The sequence below is a fragment of the Anolis carolinensis genome, chromosome 1, assembly GCF_035594765.1.
Source record: "Anolis carolinensis isolate JA03-04 chromosome 1, rAnoCar3.1.pri, whole genome shotgun sequence".
NCBI classification, from domain to species: Eukaryota; Metazoa; Chordata; class Lepidosauria; order Squamata; family Dactyloidae; genus Anolis; species Anolis carolinensis.
Window position 1 is genome coordinate 358937696 of NC_085841.1, and position 24569 is coordinate 358962264.

A 24569-nucleotide genomic window follows, 5' to 3' on the forward strand; every position below is an offset into this window, starting at 1 on the left:
ATATCAATAACAAGGCCGATCAAGATATTCCATAAAGACGATTGCTGATGGTAAATAAAAATGCTAGAACCTGGAAACTTGTGTATATATCTATATACACATGGTTGGTCAACTCTCCAATATCCATGTCCAGTGGTCATGCCACTGGGAACTTCTGAGAGCTACAAGTCCAAAAAATGTAACTCTGGATTATACCATGTAAGGAAGAAAGATATTGCTTTGATTCTTCTAAGGCAGCTTTTTCTATGTTCCCTTTATATGTCTTGAATATTTTTCTCTTCCCAACATGCCGTGTTGTTGGACAAAACAAAATCACAAGGACGCACAAATACGCAGAAAGGATTGAACTCTTGTTTAAAAATAAGACAAAATATATTTAATTTGTTTTTTGTAAAAAAAAATGTGTACATATATTCACATGCAAAACACACCCACACAGATCACACGTAAAATGCCAATGATGAAAAGTAAACTGAATCCACGTCAAACCACTGGTTCTGGAGGCAATGTCTGCCTCTTCCATTATTTCAGCCCAACAGCTGGGACGGCTTCCTTTCCCCCAGAAATGCTTTCCTGAGGCTTCAAAGCGTATCTGCCCCAGAAGAATCCGAACTCCCATGGATAGAACTGAAGCTCAAAAGCTCATCGTCAATATTGACAGACGGCACTGTCACAGACATCTTTGGCGGTTCAGGCGGCGAGCTCAGGCGTGGTGCGGTTTCTCCCACTGAAAAAGAAAGAATATTTTGTCGTTTGCAATCCGCCAGCTTCATTTCACTATCTTCAGATGGGAAAATGTCACACCTTGGGTGCACACTTGTCCCATGGCAGGAAATCAGAATGTATTCCAGGTATGGTTCACCCCAGAGTTCCCCAGGTGTGTGCTCCAACATACTGTATGTTAGCTGCTGCTGCAATTATTATTATCATTATTATTTATTTGCAACCTGCTTTTTCTCTCCAGAAGAGAGACCCACAATGTCAGCAATGCCTACACATAATAAATACCAAAACTGGAGGGTGGGCAGCACATGGATGTGAGCTTCTTTCCGAAATAGAATTGAACTATTCGATTATACAAATTTAACCTTCTGGATTCCAAGCATCAGTGATTAAAAAAACAGTCAAAGACAACAAGATAAAATTAATTCTAAATCCCATCTCACTGTCAAGCACTACAAATCATGATTCCAGTCTGTTTCAATGGGACAGAAAACAATTATTTCCATAAGCAGGGCAGAAACATACACATTATGCAACGGGGAAGAAAACACACAACCTTGTATTTTTGGCATAAACAGATTAAACATGCTTTCTACTAAACCTGTTTGTAAGATCTTCTTAAGTCTGTTTCATACATTTATAGTACAAGAAGTAAATATTAGGCTTTTAGACTCCAAAGGGAAATCGCTGCACATATTGGCGAATATTAATTTTGCATATTCCATATGCAGATGTTTCAATGAAAAAATAATACATAAGGATCAAAATATGCTCTTTCAACTTATTGTATTGAGTAATACTCAATGGAAATTGTATACCAAACCATTCTGTTTGTCACTTATTTGTGAGGCAACCTGCTCTCTTCCTACAGCCTCCCTTGTTCACAATCTCAACTAGCATCATCCAAAGTCAACATGCAGTGACTACACAGAGACATCCTGGCTGTACCCATTGGTATGTACATGAAATTCAACAAAGCGAGGGTGATGGGAGAGAACTCTGGAAATGCATTTAAGTATGAGATCAAAATTTCAAGTGACATTTGCATTACTATCAGGCCATGCTAAATTGATAACTCCCCTTCTCTCATTGACATGCGCAGCCAGTGACACTTCCCCTGCAATTCTGAAGGGATAATATTTGCCCACCTCTGCCCCTTTCCCGGCTCAATTATCTAATGTGACTATGCAATGGCAGCTCAAATTCACTAAACCTGTTCTAGACGGTGCTTTGGAGACTACTAATTAGCTGAGCAGCCCTTTCTCTCCATCCTTGGTTTATTATCCCACCTTTCTCCCAGACTGGAACAGCTATATTATTCATGGAGTGGGAGTGAGCTTCATAGACTAGAACAGCATTGCAGAGCTGGAGGAGACTCTAAGGGCCATCTAGTCCAACCTACTTCTACCAAAGCCCTCCTGACAGATGGCCTTCCAGTTTCTGTTGAGGAACCTTCCGAGGAAAGAGAAAAAAGAGAAGCAGCAGAACATGTGTTGTCAAACATGTGATGTTACACTGCAAGCAGTGCCACTGTGCTTAAAATCACAAATCCTAGCGTTGGACGAAATCCCATAGTCATCCATTCCAACTCTATTCTGCCAAGCAGGAATACACAGTCCAAACATTCCCAACAGATGGCCATTCTTATTTATTCTCAAATGGTTCCAAAACTATTATTTGTAGTCTTTTAATCCATTCTGTTTTGTTCTTGACAACTGCTACACACTATGGAAATGGAAATTCGGGTTGCATCCTTGTTCCCAAAGAGCTAGAGACCCTTTACAAAGATGGTGTTTAAACCCAATTTTCCCAAGAGGACTGATGACTTATTTATATGTATACTAGCTTTGCCTGACCACACGTTGCTATGGCTTATGGGAATCATTTGTTGGCCAGGTGGAATAGCAGTGAATAGCCTTGCAGCCTTAAAGCCTGGCCGTTTTCTATCAAATTTGTTGTATAACATGATGTTTTGGTGCTTAATTTGTAAAATCATAACGTAATTTGACATTTAATAGACTTTTCCTTAATCCCTTATTATCCAACATATTCGCTTATCCAACGTTCTGCCGGGGTGTTTATTTTGGATGAGACTCTACTGTATATTTATAATCTTATATTTTCTGCTTAGAACTGGATTATATGAGGCTCCTTCTACACAGCTGTATAAAATGCATACTGAAGTGGATTATGTGGCAGTGTGGACTCAGGATAATCCAGTTCAAAGCAGATAATATAAGATTATAAATGGGTAATATAGCTGTGTGGAAGGGCCTTGAGTCTAAACTACCATATCATCCAGTTCAAATCAGATAATCTGTATTTTATAGGCAGTGTGGAAGAGGCCTGATTGAAGTGGCCCTGGGCACCATTAAATGGCTGAGTGGGTTGCTAGGAGACAACGTGGGCAGAGCTTAGCCTTCTAACTGGCAGCAATGGGAAAAAACAATTATTCATCTCTCTCTAATTAGGACTTTATTTTTCTTGTTTCTTTAAATGTCTAAACACAGTGGGGATGACCATGTCTTTTGTGGCCAAATTTTGTGGGTTTTGGGTGTGTAGTTTTGCTGTTTACTTTAAGTTAGAAATGGTCAGAACATTTATATATATATATCAATTGGGGCTTTATCATCTAGGTTTTCTGCAGATCCAAGGGCTGCTGTAAAATATATATTAAACCATTACTCTTATCATCATCAATTAAGGAAACTGGCACAATTCCATTGGGTTACAAGTAAAATCAACACAGAATGAGACATCCAAAAAGATGCCAAAACCACTACAAGCCATCAAGTACTAAACCTAATTGTGTGATACTCTTACATCATTGTTTTTACAGCTGCGTTCTAGAAAATCCAGTTTTCCCTAAAGTTTTCTAGCAGGCTCCCCAAAAGGAGAATAGGAATATTGTGAGATGAAATACCTCGGGGATGAGATGCTTAACTAGTCAACAATGTCTGCTCAGTATGGGTAACAGTGGAGAAAGGCAAACGCCACGGCCAAGATCCCATGGGCTCAAACCGTATTGTTATTGTTGCGATGGACCATAGCTCAAGCCATTACCCGTGCAGCAAGAGTTCCAAGACCATGCAAATCCTTTTGCCCCTTAGCAACATAAATGCCAGGCCAAAGCCTTCTCCTCCATACATGAAAGGAGAGAAACAATAAGGATTCCTATCGTACCACAATGTTTTCATTGTGCACTAGCATATATGCCCAGCGATGCCCAAGTGTTGCGGGGGTCACTGTCCACCTGCTTGCTCCCTTCTCCAGCTCCGAGACCAACCTCCCTGCTAAAGCAGTACCTATTTATCTACTCACATTGCTGTTTTTGAACTTCAGCCTAGCAGAAGCTAGGGTGACAGTGGGAGCTCACCCCCCCCCCCCCACGCCTGAATTGTCAACCTTCTGGTCGGTGGTTCTGCTAACTGTGGCCCTTTAATCTGCAGCCCTAGCAAACAGATGTAGCAAGGGACTCCATAAAAAAACCAATGTCCAAAAAACTGTAGGCAAAAAGTTATGAATGGGTTCTAATATTTAACAGTATCTTATACAGTTTATATAGGAAAGCAATCTACATTACTTGTGAAAAATCAAATCTTGTAAATGGCATTCAATGCCATAGCATTATATACAGTAAAACATATAATAATAATAATAATAATAATAATAATAATAATAATAATAATAAAGGCCAAGATCGAAAAATCAGCTGATGACCCAAAATGCAGACTGTGCAAGGAAACCGACGAAACCATTGATCATATCCTCAGCTGCTGTAAGAAAATTGCACAGACAGACTACAAACAGAGGCACAACTGTGTGGCCCAAATGATCCATTGGAACTTATGCCTCAAGTACCACCTCCCAGCAGCAAAGAACTGGTGGGATCACAAACCAGCAAAGGTCGTGGAAAATGAGCATGCAAAGATACTGTGCGACTTCCGAATCCAGACTGACAAAGTTCTGGAACACAACACACCAGACATCACAGTTGTGGAAAAGAACAAGGTTTGGATAATTGATGTCGCCATCCCAGGTGACAGTCGCATTGATGAAAAACAACAGGAAAAACTCAGCCGCTATCAGGACCTCAAGATTGAACTTCAAAGACTCTGGCAGAAACCAGTGCAGGTGGTCCCAGTGGTGATGGGCACATTGGGTGCCATGCCAAAAGATCTCAGCCGGCATTTGGAAACAATAGACATTGACAAAATTACGATCTGCCAGGTGCAAAAGGCCACCCTGCTGGGATCTGCGCGCATCATCCAAAAATACATCACACAGTCCTAAACGCTTGGGAAGTGTTCGACTTGTGATATGAAATCCAGCATATCTATCTTGTTTGCTGTGTCATAATAAAATAGTAATAATAATAGTAATAGAGATGGGGCGGGATACAAGAATAAACTATTATTATTATTATTATTATTATTATTATTATTATTATTATTATTATTAGTAATGATGCTTTATTTATATACCCTTTCATGACTTTTGATCCTGTATATTCATTTTTAAGGCACCATAAGACACTACGTTGTGTTTGTCATGACAGATTAGCACAACTAACACCCTCCCTCCCCGCCCAATAGTGCCAATAGCCATTATGCTTAATGCATTATCTGTTGTATTACACATGATATACCAGCCTTAGGAAGTCTCTGTTGTCACAGTGTAGTGGCTGGCCAACTCAGAACATAGTAATATTTCATTATCTGATGCATGAGGGAGCATATCTCTGATCATGCTGCATTGTTTGCAACTGCAGCAAAGAAAATCTAAATGAAAATTTTGAGACACTTGCAATCTGATAACAAGTAAATTTGATGTGTTGGGGAAGTTTAAGAATTTCCTTTTGAGACATTTAATGTGTTCTTAAAACTTTTCAACACACACAAACACACATATATCACGTTAGGATTCTTAGTATATATTGTAATATAATTTATTATGCATTTCCCATGTTGAAACCATACTGTGTGCTATTCTGATTGGCATGTTTGCAATGGTCTATGGCTAAAAGTCATAAAAACTTTAGGGAAAAAAATCACTGAGCTCAGATAGATTGCTGGTATGATTTATCAGGCCTATTATAGTTTTCACTTTGCCTCTAAGAGCCAGCAGTAAATATTGGATGCAATCTACACTATACAGGGCCAGAACTCGGAAAGTTGTTTTTTTGGACAACAACTCTTAGTATCCTTCCATGTAATACCAGCTGGGAGTACTCTGGGAGCTGTAAAAAAATAATCATAATTTGTCCAAGTTCTGCAACAAGGCAACAGTGAGCCTAAATACACATGGCCAACATGAAGTCACCATGCCCTCTCAGATACTCTGCAAAATATTTTGCTATGTGCAGGGATCTCACTGCAGACTTAGTGACTCCATGACCAAGAAATTGATCTCAAAAGGTTCCCTGTAGAAAGCAAGTTTTAAACCCATTAGCTTAAAATTAAACACTAAAAGTATATTGCCTTCAATCACGCTCACTGGTTCCATCACGTCACACTGTTTCATCAGGGGTTTCTAGGTTTTTTAAAAAAGGAGAAAAAGAGAGAAAGAGACGATAGAAGAGATTGGACACACCTACGTTGACCGCTTAAGTCAGTTTCAAACTGGTATTGAAGGAAGTGGTTTTGCTGTACAGATGATTACACAGGAAATCCTGGGATCAGTTTAAGACCTGGATGGTGAGCAGTGATGCACATCAAGGGATTTCTTTCGCATGCTTCTGCTGACGTGTGGCTTTGAACTGCATTATATGGTCAGTGTATTGGGCCTGCATCATCATCATCATCATCATCATCATCATCATCATCATATTGTCAAAAGCTTTCACAGACAGAATCACTGAAGTGTTGTGTGGTTTCCGGGCTATATGGCTGTGTTCTAGAAGCATTTTCTCCTGACATTTTGCTTGCATCTGTGGCTGGCATCTTCAGAGGATCCATGCCAGCCACAGATGTAGATGAAACATCAAAAGAAAATGCCATGAGAATACAGTCATACAGCCCGGAAACCACACAATACTTAATTATTATTATTATTATTATTATTATTATTATTATTATTATTATTACTACTACTACTACTACTATTTATACCCCGCTTTTTCTCTCCACAAGGTGACTCAAAGCGGCTAGACCAGTGGTTTTCAACCTGGGGTCCCCAGATGTTTTTGGCCTACAACTCCCAGAAATCCCTGTCAGTTTACCAGCTGTTAGGATTTCTGGGAGTTGAAGGCCAAAAACATCTGGGCACCCCAGGATGAGAACCACTGGGCTTAGACGTTCCTAGAAGGGAGTGAAACACTGGAACAAAATTCCTCCACTTCCAGATTTGAATCTGAAGCAGAGAAAACCTATACTGAAACTGATACCTGTTAGCAAGTACAATGATATACATTTATAATTTCAGTATCCATGGGGGATACATTCTAGGACCCTCTGTGGATGCCTGAAACCATAGATAATAGCAAACCCTATATTTTGACTACATTTGGGGCAAATCAAACCATAGAACAGCATTATATTTGGGGCAGACTATACTTGAGCCAGAAATATACCATCTAAAGAGGCACACTTTGGGGGGGGGGGGGGGTATTTTTCAGAGCATGTATAAGTGAAACTGTGGATATTGAGTTTGAAGGTGTAAGGGTTGTACTGTATACTTAGCAGGACTAATTGGATCCATTTTATGTTGGTAACAGCACTCTGGTAAAAAGTAAATTAGAAACCTGAAAGTTCATCAGTGCAAGCAGTCTGCTTTTACCACTCAAAACACTCTTTTAATACCTGTTAATTTAAAAAAGGTCTCCCTCTTACATACCCTGCCTTTAAAGTGCTCTCTGCTTATTATAAAATCCATTTGGAAATACCAAACCTGTATGTAATAGCAGAGTTCCATGGATACTGATCTCAGGGTGCTTTGAGATTCTGATTAATGACGGCTGACTTCCAGGCCAAGCGCCTGCTTCAAACTCTCCGAGGGGCGCACTTGCTCGGCTCCCAATGGCTTTTGTCTGGCTTGTATTAATCGCACCCGTCGTCAGAGCTCCAGCATGTGCAAGTCAGACACTTTATAAACACAAACCCCTGGAAGCTCATGTTCTCCTGCTCTCATGCGCACACACAGGCACACCTTTTCTTGGCAAAGTACAAAATGCATCAAGTCGAGCAGCTTATGACGGAGCACAAAGAAATCCCTCCTTGTTATATTCCATGCATAAGAAACCCAAATTCTAAGAACAAAAAAAAAACAAAACATATTTGCATAATTTGCCTCAAATGTATTTCAGTGGGACTAAAACAGGCATTCAAACAGAGAGCGAGCTCATATTTTAGCCTGAGGTTCTCAAATGTGACTCCCAGTATATTAGTAACTAATTTAATATTTGTGTCCTTTTTTGGAAAATACAGAAAAGGAAAAGGAAAAGAAAGAGGAGGAGGAGGAGGAGTGGCTGAGACCAATGAGGTTTGGGAACTTGCTTTTATATGAGGAAAACGTGGTGCCATGGTCCTTGTGGCTGCTTCAACCTTTGCCACATCATTTTCAATCCAGTTTTGTAGTCCCATTTTAATCATACCCTTATAATTTCCAATACTTTCACAATGTTTTCATAGTAAGATGGCTCTTTGTGGCTCTTTCCTTCCTCTCTCCCTTCCTCACCATTCTTTCCCAGTGACATCACATAGGGCCACTTCACCTAGCAACAGTCAATCCAGTGACATCACAAAGGTAACACACTTCAGCCTTTGTGGTACAGACAGACAGTCAGGCTTTGACACACACTTTGCAGCTTTAACTTTTCTTCTCAAGGGAAAAAGGATTCCTCCTTCTGCCCACTTGACAGAGGCCTTCTTGGTAGCAAAACAGCAATGGCACTTTGAATCTTGATCAGGAGATAAAAGTAGGATGGCAACAACAACCAGAACAACACCACTGCCCTCTCCAACTGGGGTCTTACATTGGTTGACCAGGAAGACGAGACCCTGAGTTCCATACTCTATTCACCTTACCCCCATGGGATTCTCCCTTCTCACATTCTCCAGAAACATGTGCTCTATATTACAGATCTTTTTAGAAAAAATCTTATCTTACTGGCCGCAAACCAGTGCATTACATATACAGATAGTGCCTGTGTTCTCTAATAGTTTAGCCCTGTTGTGTATCTTTGGATATCCCCGGCCCCACACATGTTTGGAGACAAATAAAGGAGAAGAGGAAATCAAGATGCCTCTTTTACAAGTTTGCAAACCAATCCAAAGATAAAATTGTTTGACTCGACAGAAAGAACACCTGGGAAAACATCCCTTGTACAGAACTTCTCTTCCATTAAGAGCAGGGCTGATACAAGTGGCTTGTTTCTTCTGCTGCCAGATTCAGGCTGCTTTGCTTTGCCGAATGCTGACTTCAAAGTATTCGGTGCTGTCATGTTCCAGCGTCTTAGTGCCCCCCAATGGCACCGTCTTAAGCCTGATCCTCAGAGCTTTGAACACACACCTGCAACCCTCTAATTCAACTTTTTAACATGTTTCCAGCAGGGAAATAACAACTCTCCCTCTTTCTCGCTCTTTTCTAAGTCATCCTTCTACTCCGCTTCTTTGTTCTCCACTCCCCCTTCTTCTTGCCTTGAGCTGCAACGCATCTGGATCTTATTTACAAATGCAATTCTCTGGCAAAACGCAGATCCCATGGCTAGGTATGCTCAGACAAGGCTCAATGCAGAGGAATATATTTGCATGTGAACAAGACAGCCAACTGAAAACATACATGCTTGCGTTGTGGAGAGCTATATGCTGGGGACAAATGCTACTGTCCCTGCTCAAAAACCTTCCTGGGGAAAAGGAAATCTGCTGCATAAATGACAAGCAGGATAGTGGGGAGAGAGAATGAGATTTCTTTAAACCGAGGTTGGGTGGGCATCTCTCAGACGAGGCTTGTTGTGTATTCCTGAATGGCGACCATCCACTTTGGTTTGAAAACCTCCAGAGAATGAGACTCCACTTCACTCTGGTGTATAAACGTTTTCCACTGTCAAACAGCTTCCACCAACAGAAAGTTTTTCCTAAAGTTTAGGCGCAATCTCTTTTTCCAGAAGCAACTAGCAACAAAAGCAAACGAGCTACACATTAACCCCAGCACCAAATCTGTAAGCCTGGAAAGGGCTTCTTACTGTCCCAAGATTTTTCCTAATGTTTCGGTGGAATCATTTTCTTGGAATATGAACCTGATCTTCCATGTCCCAGGCTCAGGAGCAGCAGAAAACAAGACTCCGCCTTCAAAATGCCATCCTCTCACATATTTAAACATGGCTATCATATAATTAGGCTGCAATGGGTTAAACCAGTGGTTCTCAACCTGGGATCCCCAGATGTTTTTGGCCTACAACTCCAAGAAATCCCAGGCAGTTTACCAGCTGTTACGATTTCTGGGAGTTGAAGGCCAAAAACATCTGGTGACTTCAAGTTGAGAACCACTGGGTTAAACCCTTGTGCCGGCTGAACTATTGACCTGAAGGCTGAAGGTTCAAATCCGCAAGACGGGATGAGCTCCCATCTGTCAGCCCTAGTTTCCTGTGTGGGGACATGAGAGAAGCCTCCCAGCAAGATAGTAACACATTTGGGTGTCGCCTGGGCAACATCTCTGTAGATGGCTGATTCTCTCATATCAGAAGTGACTTGTCTCAATTAGCTTCCGACACAATAAAAAATTCGCATCATCTCTTAACCTTTGGTTACATATATCTATCTCCCTAAGCCACTCCTCATAGGGATTCATGGTTTCCAGTCCTTTGACCATTTGGTCACATCCCAGTTTGCCAAATATTGTTCTCATGGTGTCCAGAGCTGGACACAATATTCTAGGTGAGGTTTAACCAAAAGCATGGATGGATAGAGATGTAGTCTTGTTCTTGGGACTACAAATAGTTTCATACATTTACTCAAGCAATTTCAGTTTGAGGCTGAAGAGTGAGCTGGGAACCAGTGGAGCCATTGTAAACATGACCCAACTTTCCTAGGGACTCGAGGACCACAACTGAAACAACTGGGACATCTTGAAAGGACATTTTCATGCAAAGCACATGGAAAGGAGTCAATCTGAGGTGTTACAAAGAAATGGATGACAACTGGTGAGACTCATTTTCTCCCAAAGGAGACACTGTCTTATCTAACAGCTGTCACTGTTTAGGAAAAATAGCTATCTGTCTCTTTTTGAGCAGAGATGGATCCAGGTGCTCCTTCGATCAACTCTTTGAGTCCCTTTACTCCAAGCAGAAGGAGACGTTATCCCCATTTCTATGGATTCACCCTCAACTTGTTCAGAGTCAGATGAGATTAGGCTTGCTCAGTGACCTAGACCTCCAGAGAAGCCAGAGAGTAGCCTATTAACAAATTCATCACTGACTTGGTTAGTCTCTCTCCTTTAGCCAATGATGGATTGTATTGTCCAAGCTGAATTCCCAACCTGTCACCTCCAATGTCTCTAATTTAGAATCCAATCTTGGCAATTAAATAATAGAAATGGCGTCTAAGAATGCCAGATCAGGACAACAGGGTTTTAAAGGTCTAATCTAATCAAATTAAAACTGTTAGTTACAGGTAACAGCTGCATACAAAACTTACCTGGCAGCAATGATGTAAAATATCTATTGGGTTCAACCTGAGCCTGATTCATACCTCCTGGGAAATCTGTATAAGAAGAGAACAAGGCATTTGGTTTGTAACAATCTTTGTAAGCAGAAAGGAAATAGAAACGTCACAAAAGGAAAAAGTGTGATATCAAAATTATGCCAAGAAGCTAGAAAATAAGATGGAAGACCGTCAGCTACTTGGGTTTAGATCTCATGGAGGTGCTGGACCTGTGTCTGGACCATGCCGCATCAGACTGGAGGTGGAATATTGTGTGACTGAGTGCAGCCATGTATTTAACTATTCATTGCACAGCTGCCCTGACTCCTCCTTGGGATGCCTATGGACTGCGTGGTTTTTAAGCAATTGGTTTTAAGATTATTATGTTTTAATTATTAATTTTAATTTATGTGTGTTGTTTATACCTTATGTGTATATATGGCATCGAATTGTTCCTGAGGAGGATGGGATATAAATGCAGTAAATAAATAACCAATCATGTGAACCCCATCCCTGCAATGTTACATGGTGACCTACAGCCAGCTAAAAAAGTCACCGAAGAGTCCAAAACTATCCAATGTAACCCCATTTTGCCATGCAGAAATACACAGTGAAAGAATCCCCCACAGATGGCAATTGAGACTCTTGTTTAAAAACCTCCAGAGAATGAGACTCTACCACGACTCCGAAGCAGCCGAGAATGGTCTCCTTTGCATCAAGATGATGCATCCTGTTTTGATATTTAGAACTCTAGCGGGATTGCCTGGCACAAAAGAGCTACCCTACCAGCTAAATTCTGAGCGAGATTAACAAAGCATGCCTGAATAGATGCTTCCTTGGAGAATACGTATATACACAGGGACCCAAGAGCTTGGAGTCAAAGTACACAGACTCCAGTTGGAAACTCTACATCTGCTGTAGACTGTATTCTCAACAAGGACAGTTCGACCTTTGGTTTACTATGCAAAAGCTCCTAATTACAGATGGGTGATCTAGTAATTATTTCCAGGAATCTCCCAAAATGCATGGAGGAAATGGACATTCATAGCACTCAGAATGGCCTACTTTTAACTTCCAAGAGAAACAGAGGCCATAGCTGTAGTCATAGAAAGAAGGGTTTCCCAAGGTCATCATTAATCTTTTTAAAAAGCCAACCCATTTTCTCTTTTATTTTCCTGGAAAGATTTAGCCCAAGAGCAAGGTCTTGCATAGGATGCACCCATGGGAAGCTCAGCCTCTGCTCTGCCTCCACAGCTGCAAGGCAGCCATCGGACCCACCCATCCCAAGGCACATGAAAATGGCTGAACCAGTGTGGGCTGTTTGGCAAAAATCAGTCGATTTCAACCCAGGAATTTTAAATTTATATTCTTTGACAATCATATTTTATTATACATACATGTGTTTTATTATATGCATTTTATTGTACGTATTTTATATTGATGCGTCATGCATCAATGAACATTATTATTATTATTATTATTATTATTATTATTATTATTATTATTATTATTATGAGACACAGAAAGATCGACCCTTCATGACCTCGTAAAAGCTATGTCACTTTCTAACTACTTTATAAGTAAGTAAGTTAATTTTTAACTGATTTATAGTGTACTGTACAGGTTTTATATGTGTGTTTTATTGTAAGCCGCCCTGAGTCCCCTGTTGGGTGAGAAGGGCAAGATATAAATATTGTAATAAATAAATAAATAAATAAATAAATAAATAAATAAATAAATAAATAAGGAAAAATAAAATTGCTGCACACAGTCATTTCCATTTTAAGTGCAGTGTTAAAGCAAGTACTATAATTTCTCTGGCTCTACTACTAGCTCTATTAGTGAGTTTGTATATTATGGGATGACTACTTTTTGTTCCTAAGCAGTGAAATAACTGAACTACAACAACAACATCACCATATCACTATCATAATACAATCTTCCCATTTCTCACTATGGATTGAGATGGGGAACAAAAGTTTAAAACACAAAACGATGCATCAACTGAAAAAACGTAACACCAATTACAAATACATACTGTAGAAAAAGAAACAACATAAGCCAAGAGAGCATGTACATTAAAAACAATTCATAATTTAAACATTCATAATTTACAAATGGAGCCTCCGGTGGCTCAGTGTGTTAAAGCGCTGAGCTGCTGAACTTGCAGACCGAAAGGTCCCAGGTTCAAACCCCGGGAGCGGAGTGAGTGCCCACTATTGGCTCCAGCTTCTGCCAACCTAGCAGTTCGAAAACATGCCAATGTGAGTAGATCAGTAGGTACCACTCTAGCAGGAAGGTAACGGCGCTCCATGCAGTCATGCCGGCGACATGACCTTGGAGGTGTCTACGGACAACGCTGGCTCTTCGGCTTACAAAATGGAGATGAGCACCAACCCCCAGAGTCAGACATGACTGGACTTAACGTCAGGAGAAACCTTTACCTTTTTAATTTACAAATAATCTGGATAAGTCTGCTGGAAGATATTAGTCTTTAGTGCTGTTTAAGACTCATCATATTCAATGGTCAAAGCTCTTGTGGCAGGTCATTTCACAACTGGGGTGGACGAAGAAAAAAAATCTATGAACAACAGTGGTCAGGCCAGTCTCACATACAAATTCAGGGAAATTATTTGGAACTAGAACTATGATTAATTTGGCCCAGATATTACACTAAATAAGCTATAAAATGTTAGAAAAATTGCATTTAGCTTTTTGATGTTACATGTCAATTTATATTGGTTCTTCCATGCATATATTTATAACTAGAGTATAGCCAGCTTGTGTGTTCCAGTGAACCTATGAGCAAAGCTGTCAAGAGTCATGTACTCCCAGGGGCACAGACAAAGAACAGTCTGAAGACCTCAATGGAGAAGCAGGTGGATGATAACATGGTAGATGTTACAACGGCTGTTAAGGTGAACAAAGGCTGCAACAGAGAAGAGGCCAGTGGTCGTCCTGTTTACCATGCCACTGGAACAGCCTCTGTGAAGACTGTGTGTTGGTTGCTGTGCTCCGATCTCCAAACATAAAACAATTTCTGCAGTGGTGTCTTCCAAAATAAACCATACAGTCACTTACTGACCCACCGCCAAGACTCTACCCTTGGACGACAATCATACTCAGTTCAGAGGGATCGCCTATCAACAAATAGCCAACTTTGCTTGACAGCCTTCAGACCACTGCCCATCTCTTTTCTCCCTTTTCCAGCTCTGAGAAGGCAGAGTAACACTCTGGCAACAGTAGGTAGGCTCTCTTTGTGGCTATTTCCTTTCTTCCTCCCTTCTCATACATGTCACCTTTCTTTTCCAATGACATCACAGAAAGTCACCTAGCAACAGCCAATCCAACGACATTACAGAGGGCCACTTTACCTAGCAACAGTCTTTGTGGTACAAACAGACAAACAAATATACATATTTTGATTTTTATAGAAAGAAATTCCAGAACTCTTTTGATCTCACATGCCCTATCTCCATCTCCTGGGATTTATGCCAGCAGAGAAAAATGACCGCTCGTGTTCATGGGACTCATAGAATCATAGAATAGTAGAGTTGGAAGAGACCTCATGGGCCATCCAGTCCAACCCCCTGCCAAGAAGCAGGAAATTGCATTCAAAGCACCCCTGACAGATGGCCATCCAGCCTCTGTTTAAAAGCTTCCAAAGAAGGAGCCTCCACCACAGTCTGGGGCAGAGAGTTCCACTGCTGAACAGCTCTCACAGTGAGGAAGTTCTTCCTAATATTCAGGTGGAATCTCCTTTCTTTCCTGTAGTTTGAAGCCATTGTTCCGTGTCCTAGTCTGCAGGGCAGCAGAAAACAAGCTTGCTCCCTCCTCCCTATGACTTCCCCTCACATATTTGTACATGGCTATCATGTCTCCTCTCAGCCTTCTCTTTTGCAGGCTAAACATGCCCAGCTCTTTAAGCCTCTCCTCATAAGGCTTGTTCTCCAGACCTTTGACCATTTTAGTTGCCCTCCTCTGGACACATTCCAGCTTGTCAACATCTCCCTTCAACTGCGGTGTTCAATGTCCCAGAGGTATATAATAATAAAAACAATAACAACATTGCCACTGCCACCACCACAAGATAACCAAAACCTAAAGAAACTTAACGTTTGAAACAATAAAAGAAGGGAAACACAGAAGGAGATTTTTTTTTTCAAAATGGTGCTAAGGACATTGTAAAATGGTGGATCTAGGAGACAACTCCTCTTGTAGCTACATTTTCATCCCACGCCTTCTGCAAGGACCTCAGAGGGTTTACATAGTTTCCATCCCCGTCTGAATGCCTTCAACCACCCTTGAGTATTATTGATTGGTCCAAGTTCTAGAGCTTGGGAGTGTTACTTTTTGGGGAGTCACAACTCCCAGATCCTCCAACAATCATGACCCTGAGAAGCTTGGGAGTTATTTCATTAACCAAAGCCACTCAGACTCCCATAGTTACATCATGTCCTCCTGCCAAACAAGACCAAACTACAGAAATTATTAGTTCATTATTTGTTGACCAAGTCACTAGGCACTCATTCTCACATAGGCTTCTGGGTAACTGTGGTTTGGCGAGCACCAATCAATCTTGGGGAGATTCAATAAACTTCAGATCCCAATAGTCCTTTCCATCGAATGTTTTTTGAAAATTATTTCTATATCTAACAGTGTACTCTTTATCTCTGAAGAGCTCTTGCCCCATGACTTCAATAAAATTTTTTCCTTAAGTGCCTAAAAGATTGTTTTTCAAGAAATAAACAGTGGCAGAAAGTCTTGGAATTTACACGCAAGACCGAGGCGCATTTATGATAATGCGAAGAATTTAATGGTGTGAAAAGGTCCGCACCTCCACTGCTTTTACATCAGATTGCTCAGAGACCGTCTACTGGGCTAAGCGCCAACACTTTCAGAATTACTCACAAGCATCTGGGACAATGTTGGAAATAACTGTCAGTAAGTGAGAAGTTTCCAATTTTCCTTCACGGATCATGCCACACTGCTGTAAAGGACGAAGGGAGGATTGCTACCAAAACAATGGGCTGAGAAGATGGCTTTGCTTAGGGTTTAACCATTTAGGTACACTAAGCAGATAATTAAGTTTTCAGGGGAGACAGAAGTGACGTCCTTCATGTATCTGTACAGGCGTCTCAGCTATTTAATCAATATAGGGCTTCTTAAACTTTCTCACTTGTGACCGTTTTTGGCCTGAGAAATGTTTATGTGACCCCAACTATATCTATATATATAAAAGAGTGATGGCATCACGGCGACCCACAAAACAACAAAACTACAGGCCCCCCAGCCTCGAAATTTGACAACACAACCCATCATCCATGCCTCTAGGTTGATACAACAAAAAGAAAAGAAAAATAAAGTCCTAATTAGAGAGAGAGGAATAATTGCTTTTATCCAATTGCTGCCAATTAGAAGGCTAAGCTCCTCCAACTTGGTCTCCTAGCAACCCAATAAAAAATAATTAAAAACACTAAAAAATTAATACAATAAAATACTATAATAACAGAAAATAACTAAAAATAATACAAGAAAATAATAAAATATAATAAAAATATAACATACAATAAAATTAATAAAAAATGCAAATAAAGTCAAATAAAAATTACACAACAATTTTTAACCAATACCACCACCACTTTGCCACAGCAACGCGTGGCCGGGCACAGCTAGTAGGCATATAAAATGGGTATAAAAATCAAACATTTACTTAAAATAAATTAGCATTTACAAGGTTTGCTAAAAAAAGGCTGATTTCCCTTTTATACGTCTTCTGCAGAGTTCACTGCAAACATTGCATAACAGATTTATGTAAATGTCTAAAACAGTCACTAAGTAATGATCAGAAACTTTTTACGTTTGCCAATTTTTTGGGACCCCAACATTGGGCTAAGGGGGCGGGACCCACCGTTTAAGAAGTAGTGAATCATTCTAAAGGAAGAGAACAGTGAGATATTCTCAATGGCAAAAACCCAAGCAGACTCTGAAGATTCCAAAGATTACCATGGAGGGTAACAAAGTTATAAACAGGGTGAGAAGGGCAGAATATAAATGTTTTAAATAATAAATAAAATAATAAATATATTAATGCTCTAATGTCAAACTGCTTTGAGTCCCTTTTGGGGAGATAAAGTGGGGCATAAATAAGTATAATAATAATAGTCCTTGGCCCCACAAGAGAAAAGTGCTTGGAGGCACACACATCCCTGATTATACAGAAATTATTTTGCTAAAGCCTTTTAAACTCTAATCTCTGTTAGTTTGTTTCTCATCCACGGAAATTTCCACTGTTCTGAAAACAAAACAAAATAATGAACCCTGTGCCTAGAACTGCTCCAATCCTGGGTGAATCCATTTTCAGTTATTGTTTACAATTCCTTTCCCACACCCTCTACTTGGCTTTGGATATGAAGCTTTTTATCTTTTCTTAAACTGGAAATGTTTGGAGTGTATGTTGAGCAAGGTTTTATATAAAAATGCTATGTAAGGAAATGCTCTGAAGGAAAAAAAACAAAACAGAAAACAAAACAAGAAAACATCAAGAAGATGACGACATCTGTATACACTGTTTTTATGTGAGTGAAAGGAGATATCAGTGAAGCTAACACTTGTTGCCCAGCCTTGGGTTGAAACTATGCAAACAAGAAGATGTGTTTCAGCTTCAATCCCAGCTCTGTCATCTGTGGTCAAAGCTTGGCTTGCCAGAAAAAGGGGCCCAGGTTTCCTTCTGGCCTTGGAATAAAAGCAGCCAAGCAAAGCATACATTTTCTTGCTTGCTCACTCAATTCATTTACACACCCCAGTTATTGCACTTGAATTAATATCTCCAGCTGCAATTCACTAGTGCTGCGCTTTTGGTTCTTTGTTTGGGACTTAACGGGAAATCCACAACAAGGTTAAAAGACCTTCTAAGGAGCATTCAAGTGTGAGAAAGTGAAGGGATTAAGATCATCTCTCCGATTGTATCTAATCCTTAATAATTATAAATGTTGCCTTCTTAATCATATTATCATAGGGTAGTATATCAGAAAAACAAAATAAACAAGGTAAACCAGGATAAAAGCGTGCAGAGGAAGATAATATGAAATGCACAATAAGACACTGTGATGACTCATGGGCCATGTAGTCCCGTTCCTAGTGCTGTTGTGACAGATGAAGAGGAAAACTTGGGTTTCCCACCATTTCAGCCAGAAAAGGAACTTTCCCAGCCAGAAATGGAGCCCTTGCACCTGCAGGAGGTTTGTCTTCCAGAAATCTGCCAAACAAGCCCTGAGTCAAAATCTCCCCCTTTTTCTCGCCGTAATTATTATCTCCAGCAAAAAGGAGTGCAGCAGGCTAATCGCAGGAGCTTGAGAATTGCAGCAAAGCATTCAGATGATTAAGCCTGCTTCCGTGAGAGATTTTAGGGAGTCATACATCTGGACACAGAGATTGACTTTCGTTTCTGATTCCCCAGAGAAGTGTTCTCTGGTGGGAAAACGAGGCCTATTTAGGTTCCTTGCTCCCGAAGGAATCTTGCGGAGTCAATTCGTCAGCTACCGGAGCAGCGTGTGTGGACAGCTACTCCTGCTCTCAAGCCTTTGTTCCTGTTCCAAGCCTTCGTTCCCAGCCTTGTTTTTCTCCCCGGATCTTGCCTTGTTTCCCGGACCTCGCCAAGTAATTACCACGGATCTTGTTCTTGCTCCTCGTTTCCTTGTTGCCTTGAATCAAGCTTTGTGTTCCAAGAATCAAGTTACCTTCTAGCCTTGCTCAAGTTCATGGACTAAAGGACCTTGTCATCTCCCCTCACTTTGCCTGGCAAAGTGAGTGTTTCGGTTATTGGATTACAACTTTGGACCTTAATATTTCATATTGGACATTGTTTCTTGGGACTAATTTTGACCTTTCCTGAAAGGACTAATTCTGGACTATTTCATACACTTGCTTTTATTAACTTTATATATTCCTTCAATAAAGATATTAGATAGATTCTGGCCTCTGTGTATGGTTATTGGTGCTCTTCAGCCTGGGTCGTGACAGACACTGAAGAAGAAGAAGAAATGAAACAAATCAGCAATAAAAGCAACAGAAACACAGAAGCTGGGTGACATCCTTCTAGGTATGGTCTCGATCCAGAAAAGAAAGATATCATAGGTATGGGACGTTAGGTATCCTAGGAAGGGCATTTAATATACATTTGCTCCCTGCCTAAATTCACAAAGCCATAATTATACAGAGAAGGGAGCACAAGAGCAATAATAGTCAAACAATCCATGTTTTTAAACTGATGATGACATAAAAATATCAACAGAATACCAGTTGATTCTTGTACCAACAATATACTGTAATTCTAAATTTAAGGAGTTAAAAAAAAACCTTCCCAGCTGTTGCCATTAACCCTATTTCTAAATTAGGATAGACAAGAAAGGGTCTTCTGTCCCATATAGTTATAATTATAAAAAGAAGACAGAATGGCCTTACAGGGAACTGTTCCTGGGGCATTCTGTGGTTTTTCTAAGCTCTGGGCTAGCATGATTTTGCTCTTTGATGGCTTACCTCTGTCCTTGGATAGCTTTCTTAAAGCCCAATGAGACCAACATAACCTAATGACTAGCCTTATCTGTATTGCCCCTTGAGCTACTTGAAGAATCTGTCCTTGGCATAGAAAGCATTGTACGATTAAGGCAGCAAACACCCTAATTTAGAAGGAACAATTTTGAACAAAGAAGCCAAATGGTGCTGAACAGGGAATCTCTGCTTATGTAAAAATAATCTGAGGAATGCTTTTAGCATTGCAGTTTGGGATTACTTAAGCACTCCTAAAATTCCCTCCTGACAAAGAAAACAGTACGATGAGAGACATAAACATGGTATAATTTAACTTTGCAGGAATGATGGAACAAGAATCCTGGGGGAGTTCATGAACACAAATGGTGGTGGGCCAGGTGAGATTCCTTCCAGTGTGTTCACTGCAACAAAGGAGAGCATTTTCAGAACAGATGGGGGGAAACGAATGCCAGACCAATTGACTACATTTCAGCAGCTATATCAGGCATGGGCAAACTTGGGTCCTCCAGGTGTTTGGACTTCAACTTCCACAATTCCTAACAGCCAAGGCTGTAAGGAATTGTGTGATTTGAAATCCAAACACCCGGAGCCTAAGTTTGCCCATGCCTGAGCTATATGCAACCTTACCATGGAATAATGGAATATCTTATCTTTACCCCATTTACAAAACCTGCATTCCCCTACTTGGGAGGCAAAGGCAACTTAGTTTTTGAAGGGAAAGCCAGAGACATTTCAAATTGCCTGTTCCTGGCTTACAAGAGGTTTAAAAACATGAAGATTGCGACGAGGAAGACACTTAATATGTAAAAACATTTAGGAAAGTTCAGGCTCATCTTTATCCCTATATGTAAATGAAAAATACCATATATTAGTCCAATTATTGCTTTATGAACCCTAATATTGGGTACCTAATTGGTAGCTCCCTAATCTAAGATCTATGGACAATATCTTTTTCCACCTGACTATTTAAGACTGAGTCTGATGGTAAAAAAAAAAATACACGTCTGGACTCCAGTTCCCAGAATCTCCCAGACAGCATTGCCAGTGTTGGCTAGTTAATCTGGAAGAAGTATTCACAAAAGGATGCTTTTCCAAACTTTGACTGAAGCTTGTGCCTTAGTCTGCAAAGAACCTGTCCCATCACTCCAATAGTTTTCTGCCCTATGTTGTACATCCAGGAATGCTCTAAGAATGAGTGTTCATAGATGCTAGTGAGGGAAGCTTCACTAAATTTAAACAAGACTCCTCAAATGCTCATGCATACTCATTTGTTTCCAAACACTTCCAAGTATGGCATGCCTTTGTTGTTGTTTATTCGTTCAGTCCCTTCCGATTCTCGGCAACCTCATGGACCAGCCAGAGCTCCCTGTCAGCTGTCGCCATCCCCAGTTCCTTCAAGGTCAAGCCAGTCCCTTCAAGGATACCATCCATCCACCTTGCCTTTGGTCGGCCCCTCTTCCTTTTTCTTTCCATTTTCCCCAGCATCATTATCTTCTCCATGCTTTCCTGTCTTCTCATGATGTGGCCAAAATACTTCATCTTTGCTTCTAATATCCTTCCCTCCAGTGAGCAGTTGGACATTATTCCCTGGAGTATGGACTGGTTGGATCTTCTTGCAGTCCAAGGCACTCTCAGAATTTTCCTCCAACATCACAGTTCAAAAGCGTCTATCTTCCTTCGCTCCGCCTTTCTTATGGTCCAGTTCTCACCTCCATAGGTTACTACAGGGAATACCATTGCTTTAACTACGAGGACCTTCGTTGTCAGTGTGATGTCTCTGCTCTTCACTATTTTATCGAGACTGGCCATTGCTCTCCTCCCAAGAAATAAATGTCTTCTGATTTTCTGGCTGCAGTTTGCGTCTGCAGTAATCTTTGAGCCTAGAAATACACAGTCTGTCACTGCCTCTACAGTCTGTTTTCTCCCACTATTTGCCAGTTATCAATCAGTCTGGTTACCATCATCTTGGTTTTCTTGAAGTTTAACTGCAACCCAGCTTTTGCACTTTCTTCTTTAAACTTGGTTATAAGGCTCCTCGGCTCCTCCTCGCTTTCAGCCATGCAAATGCATCCACTAGCAACAGAATGGCATAAAACCTGGGAAATTATCATCAAAAAGTCTCTGAAAATGGCCTTTGAAAGTAAAATTTGAAAATCATTAAGTACCACAGTTCATTACACCAATGAAGTGACTTCAACCTTTGAAAAGAGACTTTCTGGCATCTGAAAAATATCTAGTTACAGAGAACTGCATTACATGCAACTCTTTCTTTTCAAGCTCTGCCTCCAGCTAATAAAATGATTTCATTATTAAGGAGAGCTGGCATAGTGCACTGCATGCTAAGGATGCCAGCTTTCTCGCTTTCTTTGATTTTTTAAAAAGATAGACTTGAAGGCATGGGGAAAATATTTGGTAAAAATCACGCAGGCTGGAAAGGGTGCAGAGGTTCTCATGATTGGAGGCCAGGCCTGCCTTGTGACCACATGAATGGAAATCTGCCCTTAAGCATGTGCTATATTTGAGTAACAGAAGGCCCCACAGCTAAACTACTTTAGATAGTCAGATCTATTTCTAAATCCTACTTGTACAAGGTGTCAGGAGCAAACAAAACTAACAGAGTGTCAGAAAATCATGGCTTTTCCATTTCCACATTGGATGGCATGCTGGCAGCTTCAGAACTATGCCTTCAAGCTGCTGTTACCCTATTCTTCACAACTACATAAAAACATGACTTGTTAAAAGGGAGAAAAATGCACTGAAACAGACTCATCTTCTGTGTATTACAGGGTACAGAAGGAGTACTAGCAACTAATCATTGGTCTCTGGGAAGCATAAAGGCAATTAGACTTTGTTCTTTATAATTTTAGAACTTTTTGAATATTAAAGGCTTTATGAAAGCTGTAACCAAAGACTTGAAGCAAGAACCTTAGCCACAAACCCTGGGTTAGATCAAAAGAAGAAAAGTAACTCTTGAAAGTGAGTTTTACAAATCACAGAGGACAACTTTCCCTCTCCCAGTATGATGAACAGTTACTAAGTAGGTAACTCATTGATTCTGGGAAGGTGGTTGGAGGAAATGCCATAACCTCAGTAAAATCCTGGGATGCAGAAAAAAAGATATGTACTGGGGAGGAGGAGAAATATAGCAGAACTGAAGGTTTGGCCGAGGAGACAGATGGCTCCCCGGCAACCAGCATAAAAAGAAGATGACCATGAGAACGTGTAATCCAGACTTTGCTGTTATTTGCCATCAAGACAACTTCAATTTATGATGATCATATGAATGATAGACCTCCATGAGCCTCCTTGAATGAGTATCACGCCTCTGCAGTTTGAGACCCTTTGCCCTATGCTTTTTCATACAAATCCACACAAGAACATGACGTTGATTATCAAAACTGTCATGCTTGGTTTTAAATTCTCTTGTTCTGACTTGCATAACATGTTTTTAGTTTTAGTAAATGACATTAAACTGTTTTAAAGTGGTCACGTTGATTTGATCTTACACTATCTGGAGAGCTTCTGATTCTAGAACAAGATAAACATACAGACAGACATTGTTAAATATCAATACAGTACATACATTATGGCAACAATTCTAACATTTTCATTTGATCTAAGTAGCTACCAGTGTCACTTCTAAACTGGAAATAAGAACCCACAGGGAATAAAGGCTGATGTATTATAGAAGGTAGTCACAGATCACAAACAGCACCAGGACCAAAAGCAGTTTTAAATACACCAGAAACAGGAAGGAAACCAGGAAGACAGTTGCATAAGAATGTAAATAAAAGCATTCTTTAGGAGGATATGGAGATGGTCAAGAGGCTAAATGAATTCTTTCCAACCATTTCTCTGCTGAAGATGTAGGGGAAACACCAATGCATGAATTAGTTTTTCCAGGAGGGGAGAATGAGGAACTGAAGGAAAGAGTAGTGAAATAAGGATGTTTCTTACTTCAGTGACAAAGTACAAACAAACAAATCACCAAATCCAAATAGAAAAGGACTGAACATTGCTGATCTTCTAACCAAAATACGTAACATGTCCCTCAGGTTGGCCTCTATACCAAGGGAATGGAGAGCATTCAATGTTAAATTAATGTTTAAAAATAAAATACATGGAAGTTGCGGGAAATGTTAGGTCAATTAACGTACTATCTATTCCAGGCAAATTGGTAGAAAATGTTATCGAGGATTAAAAAAAAATGCAAATGTATAGAAGACCAAGCCCTGCTGATAACTTGGTTTCTGAAAAGATAAGTCTTTTGAAAGTTTTTGAAAGTGCTGATAAATATATGGACAGGTGTGATGCAGCAAATCCTACCTAGACTTCTAAAACATTCAGAAAAGTGCCACACCAAAGACTCTCCAGAAAACTAAGCAGTCATATGATAAGATGGACCAAAAATGGATGATGGAAAGGAGGCAGACATTAGGAGGAAATGGCTAGTTCTCACTGTGCAGAGAGATAAAAATAATGAGATTCATCACAGATTTGCAATAGGATTGATGTTTCTTAAGTTATTCAAAGGCAAACAAATCAGGGTTAAGTGGCATTGCCGTCAGGTTTGCCATTAACACTAAATCATTTATCATGGTCAGAACAAAAATAAATTGCACAAAATGTCAAGACGACCTCAACAAATAGGTGGAGTAT

At 40.2% G+C, this 24569-nt stretch overlaps 1 protein-coding gene across 10 annotated transcripts in view; it reads right to left on the bottom strand.

Moving 5' to 3' along the window:
• Window positions 1–348: 348 nt before the first annotated feature.
• kiaa0586 (KIAA0586 ortholog) overlaps window positions 349–24569 on the bottom strand; it is a 105754-nt gene continuing 81533 nt past the window's right edge. For 4 of the 10 annotated variants that reach the window (XM_008120291.3, XM_016997264.2, XM_008120295.3 and 1 more), the window contains 2 exons: window positions 11355–11420; window positions 349–727 (listed from right to left, as the gene is read on the bottom strand). In XM_008120291.3, the coding sequence (XP_008118498.2) occupies window positions 582–727; window positions 11355–11420 (212 nt within the window). In that variant the 3' untranslated portion in view covers window positions 349–581. Of the gene's footprint in view, window positions 728–11354; window positions 11421–13434; window positions 13918–17917; window positions 19386–24569 lie in introns of those variants that run through there. The other 6 variants (XM_062968615.1, XM_008120294.3, XM_062968620.1 and 3 more) reach the window with 3 other exon arrangements.